At 40.2% G+C, this 6,000-nt stretch overlaps 2 protein-coding genes across 4 annotated transcripts in view; one reads left to right on the forward strand and one right to left on the reverse strand.

The window, feature by feature from the left end:
• Window positions 1–6,000, reverse strand: part of LOC105986891 (ankyrin repeat and SOCS box protein 3) — a 125,894-nt gene that overhangs the window by 108,120 nt on the left and 11,774 nt on the right. The gene's annotated exons all lie outside the window — the stretch shown is intronic.
• Chac2 (ChaC, cation transport regulator homolog 2 (E. coli)) overlaps window positions 1,177–6,000 on the forward strand; it is a 12,738-nt gene continuing 7,914 nt past the window's right edge. The window contains exons 1-2 of one of the 3 annotated variants that reach the window (XM_013018019.1): window positions 1,195–1,458; window positions 5,163–5,198. In XM_013018019.1, coding sequence (XP_012873473.1) covers window positions 1,324–1,458; window positions 5,163–5,198 — 171 coding nt within the window. In that variant the 5' untranslated portion in view covers window positions 1,195–1,323. Of the gene's footprint in view, window positions 1,459–5,162; window positions 5,199–6,000 lie in introns of all 3 variants that reach the window. The other 2 variants (XM_013018020.1, XM_013018021.1) reach the window with 2 other exon arrangements.

The raw sequence follows: 6,000 nt of genomic DNA on the forward strand, positions 1-6,000 counted from the left end.
AAGAACTGAGGGACAGTGCCCAGGCCCAGAGTTCAAGCCCCACGACCAACAAAAATTTTTTTTAAAAAGAAAGAAATTTACACGGAGCGTGTATGAATGCCCATTATACTTTCTAACCTTTCTGTATATTTGAAAGTTTGTTTTTTTTTTTTAAGGGGGAAAGGGAGAGTTACAGAAAATAACCATGCCAGGAATAGGAAACTACAACTTAAGGGAAAATAAGAAAAGTCTGGTTATCTTTAAACTTAAGATTTCCTTTTTAAAATACTAATAATACTTGGAACCTGAGTGTTTTAGCATTCTCTAAAAACACTGAAAATGATGAATAGAAGTCCTCAAGGATTTAATTTGGTTAAGAATTCACAAACATATAGACAACCATGGTAATGAATTCACAAACATATAGACAACCATGGTAATCCCGGTGAGCTTCCTAAAGAATACTTTTGAGGGACTGCTCTAACCAGAAGATCTTAGCATTTATTAGGATGTTTGACTAATGAACGCTATAAAGGTTTTCCCCAAAAGATTTACATGTACACAATTCCAATTTTGTACACAATTTCAGTAGGCTCCTCAATGAGCTTTGAAAAGAGCCATAGCTTTGCTCTTTTCTAAGTAAGCTACTGAGGGCACTAAAATATACACGGTTCTTCTTAGAATAAACTTTAACTGTGTAAACAATTTACGTTGGCATAACAGTTGCTTTTTTGTAAGACTTTGTCAATTTTGTTTTATCTGAAAGGCAAACGACTGATTTTGAACCATATGGATTACATTAATTCCAGCTTCGGCTCCTTTGGATGCTGTTACATACGCGGGTATACAATTTTCAAAACACAAAATGTCTTTCTACTCGCCAAGTGTGGTGCCAAGTGTGACCTACCTACACTGCACTGGCCAAGCCTCCGGGGCTCACCCTCCCCACCCCTCCCGTTAGCCGGGGGGAGGGGGAGGGGGCGAGTAAAAGTTTCAACTTGGGAGTCCCGGCCCTCCGAAAAGGATTGTGGGAATTGTAGTCCTCGGCACGAGCACACTAGAGGAAGTTTACCGATTTACCGAAGCTGCAGAAAAATCAGCTAGTTGGTACACAGAAGGTCAACGATCCTTTCCAACAAGGAAATGAAGCAATGCTGACTCAAAGGGCGTGGGAAACGTTCCTGGACTACAACCCCAGTGTGCTTTGCGCCCCGAGCAGCGGCGCAGTCATCGCGCCTGCGCCCCGAGCAGCCGGTTAAGTACGTCGGGGAGGCTGCAGTCCCGGCGGCGCAGGGAGACCCCAGCAGAGGGGTTGCCGCCGCGGGACCCAGAGGCTCCGGCAAGATGTGGGTGTTTGGTTACGGTTCCCTGATCTGGAAGGTGGACTTCCCCTACCAGGACAAGCTGGTTGGGTACATCACAGACTACAGCAGGCGCTTCTGGCAAGGCAGCACTGACCACCGCGGGGTCCCGGGCAAGGTAAGGAGCCCGCAGGGCCCCCACGCCGCCCACCGCGCCGCTCCCAATCCGGGCCCCACGCCAAGGCTGCCCTGAGGCCACACACCTACACCTGCTTCTTCCTCAGCCCCACCTCTGTCCCAGACCTGGGCGCCCCCTAAAACTGCTGAAGATGCTGCCGGTCAGTTTCTAGAGGCGGCAAAACCCCGCGGCCACAAACACACTAGGTTTGACCACCCTGAAAAAAACAGGGAAGGGGAGCGAATTTCACGCCACCACGAAAATGCAGTAGTACCACTCACCCTGAAAACAGTGAGCAGTTAAACGTGGTGGCATTTCTGCATTCTGCCAGACTCCCTGGCTTAAATCTAAACGCTTGTAGTTTCTAGTTTGTCTTTCCAACGACTATATGAAATGCCGCCTAAAACCACGTAAGAATTAGTTCTCAAAATCATCTCTGGTTATTAAGCTTATTTTGACTAGTTTGGTTATCAAGTACTAGTGAAGTTAACTTGGTTATATGAAAAACAGCCCTAAACTCGTATTGCTTTAGTATTTCTTCCTCAGTAGTTCTCCTAAACTATAAATGTTTAATATAAATTACTGGACCTATTTTTCACTGTCATACATTACTTTAAATACAAAAGCATTCATTTCTATATATGCATTCTGAGAATTATTAGCGGCTAAATAGCTATGCAAATCAGCCTTGTATTGGCTGATCTACCTGAATAAAACTAAATTTGGAGTTAGTAGTAACTGAATTTGGCCACTTGTTTTGGTTAGCCTCCTAATCTTTGGGGAATAAAACATTGTTATTTCTTATTCTCTAAAATATTTTTGAAAATGTATGTGAGCTTGATTGCTGTTTTTAGGAGATATTATATTGACCCAAAATCACAGTATCTAAAATACTGGAGATCAGATACACAATATTTACAATACTGGAAATCAGAAATAAGAAGAGAGTAGGGTTAATTACAAAGAAATCCCTACAGTTGTGGAAAGGGTAAGAGATCAAGGTTCAAATAGTATGCACATGGGACTGAAATAATGGGAAGTGGGGACAGAGTTAGAAAACATTCTACCTCAACTAGAGTTGGCCAAGTAAGAATTTAATTCTAGCTGAGCACTGGTGGCTCATCCCTGTAATCCAGACTACTCAGGAGGCTGAGATGTGAGGATCATGATTCAAAGCCAGCCTGGGAAAAGGAAAGTTTGTGAGACTCTTACCTCCAATTAACCACTCAAACACCAGAAGTGGAGCTATGGCTCAGATGGTAGAGTGCTAGCCTTGAGCAAAAAAGCTCAGAAATTGTGCTCAGACCCTGAGTTCAAGCCCCAAGATTAGTACACATACCAACAAAAAAAAAAACAAAAACATGGGCATTAGTGGTAAAGTCCCTGCCGAGCAAGTGTGTATGGCCTTGAGTTCAAACCAGGTACCACCCAAAAAAAAAAATCATTTTTACTTCATTTTTACCCAGAGTGTTGCACCTCCTAGGCAAGCACTTTGCTACTGAGCTACATCCCAGACCTACTTCACATTTTTATTAAAGTAGATTTGGATCACCAGTCTTATGTAAATGTTACTTATCCAACAAAACAACAAAATGTTTCAGAAAGATCCCCGAAGTCGGTATAACTTCAGATATTGAGGACACGAATCATGTTTTCACAACAGCCAGTACCCCAGTTAGTCATCAGAAAAGCCTCATCTTTTTACACAAAAATGCAAAGTGTTAGTCTCATTTCCACATAGTGCAGTGGGCAAAATACTGAACCTACTTGATTTCTTAAATTATGCTTGCTAATTTTTAGCTTTGTTAAAGTTTAATTAAGCATCTAGTTATTGCAAAACTGATAGTTTCTCTCTAAAATAACCATCTTATTTAAATGTGAAGGTTTTCCCTACAAGTGGAATATATTACAAGTTCATAAAAAGGAAACAGTTTACTATTAGACAATTGGGAACATTTACTAAATCCCTAAATTTCCAGACAGAGACATTACTCATTGAAAACACCCATCTGACTCATTTCATATCCTCCAATCCCAGTCATCTTAGAAAAACCTCTGGTATCATTGCCCCTCCCCCCCAAAAATTCATTAAGTGCAGTTACAAATTTATATTTATTTTTGGGTCAAAGAGCTTATAAGTAAATTTACCAGTAGTCCCTATCCGTATCATCTACCAGAAGTCACAGTATTCCTTTCACTTCCATTAAAATTACTCCCAGATATTCTTTTTTTCTGTCCCTCCTGCCCCCACCTACAACCAAGACATTTAATAATACTATTTTTTAAAAAGTTAAAACTGAGGACACAAAGCTCATAGAATTCACAAACTGTATAGACCATTGATAATGACAATGTGCCTTGTGAAGGTTAAAATGTGTTTGTGACATTAACTAAGTATCACTATTCCACAATACTGTGAAATATGTGAAATTTATATAATCACCTAATTTCAAGTTAAAAAAAAATGAGAGAAGGAATGGGTTAGGAGTGATGGGTGACAATGTTGTCAGACAACTTGTATTCATATACTGTTTTGTAGAATGGGAACTTCTTTATACAACTACTTAAAGATAATAATTAAAGGCTGGGAAGGTGGCCCAGTGGTAGAGCACTCGCCTTGCAAGCCTGAGGCCCTGGGTTCGATTCCTCAACACCACATAAGAAAAAAAAAGCCGGAAGTGGTGTTGTAGTAGAGCGCTAGCCTTGAGCTGAAGAGCTGAGGGACAGCGCCCAGGCCCACGACCAGACCTCGAAGATAATAATTAAAAAAAAACAAAAACAAAACAGGATACCTATCAAACCAAAATACTTGGTAAGGGCTACTAGGGAAATAAATAAAATTATCAGTGAGAGTTTAGGTGGAGCTACTAAACCTTCCTGGAGAATGAGCCAAAACTTTATGGAGGAAATGGCTTGATATGCCAGGTAAACAAAGAGGGTGGGACTGCACACAGTACATTAGTATATTCAAAGATAGAAATGTTTGTAGGGGTTAAAAGTCATTCAGTACATCCTGGAGGGGAAAGTGGGAAGAAATGAAGCTTGTAGTTAAGTTATGCTAAGGAATTTTCATTTTACATGGTACACTATCAAATATTAAAATTTCTAATCCAGATAGAAATTCTGAAGCCAACAGAATATAGACTAGAGGGAAGCAAATTAGAGACAAGTCAAAGAAATCTCCAAAAGGTGATTAAAGGATAAAGAGGACCAGACCGAAGGAACTCAGAACTAAGTCAAGAAAGCTCATGCTGTAATCCTAGCTTCTCAGGAGGCTCAGGTCTGAGGTCCTGGTTGAAATCCAGCCTCAGCAGAAAAGTCTGAAAGACATTTTTCTGTATGCCATTCCTAGGGCTTGAACTCAGGGCCAGGACACTATCCCTGAACTATTTTGCTCAAGGCTAGTGATCTACCACTTTGAGCCACAGCTCCACTTCTGGCCTTCTTGGTAGTTTTAGTGGAAGTAAGAGTCTCCCAGCCTTTACTGCCCAAACTGGCTTCAAACAGAATCCTCAGATATCATACTCCTGAGTTGCTAGTATTACAGGCATGAGCCACCAGTGCCTGGCAAAAATAAGCATTTTTTAAAGTGTTTCTTAGAGCAAATATGGTTAGTTTTATTCCATGTCGATAATGAGTTGATAGTAATGTTTACTTGTTTACTGAATTTTAATTCAGTATTTTTTTAACCTTTTTCAAAACAGCCTGGAAGAGTCGTGACTCTTGTTGAAGATCCTGGGGTATGATATAATTGTTCTTCTTTACATAGGATTTATTATTCAGGGCTTATTTTTTGTTGTTTTTCAGTTTTAACCAATGAAATTTTTCTGTCAGTACTGTATCAGACAATTTGAACGATATACTAAGTCTAGCACTCTTTTCTGTACTTGTTATGGGGGCTTTTATTTTGTTTTGTTTTTCATATTTGAGGGAAATAAGGCCAGAGGAAAAGTTAGAATGTAGAGTGCAAGGTAGCAATAAAGTATAACCAAATGACATGTAACATATTATTTTTTAATAGTGTAATCAGGATATTATCAAATTTATGGCAGGTAGTCTCATTGTTGTGTTTTTTAAAATGTGTATGTTAAGAATTAATAGAGGGGCTGGGAAGGTGGCTCAGTGGTAGAGTGCTTGCCTTGCATGCCTGAGGCCCTGGGTTTGATTCCTCAGTACCACATAAGCAAAAAGAAAAAAGCCGGAAGTGGCGCTGTGACTCAAGTGGTAGAGCGCTAGCCTTGAGCTGAAGAGCTGAGGGACAGCGCCCAGGCCCAGAGTTGAGGACCCAGGACTGGACCCAAAAAAAAAAAAGAATTAATGGAATAGTTCTCATATAGTCAAACTACCACCAAAACTCAAGTCAGTCCCTGAATGCTCTCTTCACATTAGCTAGGAATCTAATATTTTCATTAACCAAAAACTAAATAATTCTTACTTTCCATATTGCCTAAGTTATATAAAGCACTTGTGTTTCTTCCACAGATTTGGAGTTCCAGAACTCTTACTAAACTGACTTCTGTTCCTTAGACACTTTAATCATTT

The sequence above is a fragment of the Dipodomys ordii genome, unplaced genomic scaffold (genome assembly GCF_000151885.1).
Source record: "Dipodomys ordii isolate 6190 unplaced genomic scaffold, Dord_2.0 Scaffold37, whole genome shotgun sequence".
NCBI lineage: Eukaryota > Metazoa > Chordata > Mammalia > Rodentia > Heteromyidae > Dipodomys > Dipodomys ordii.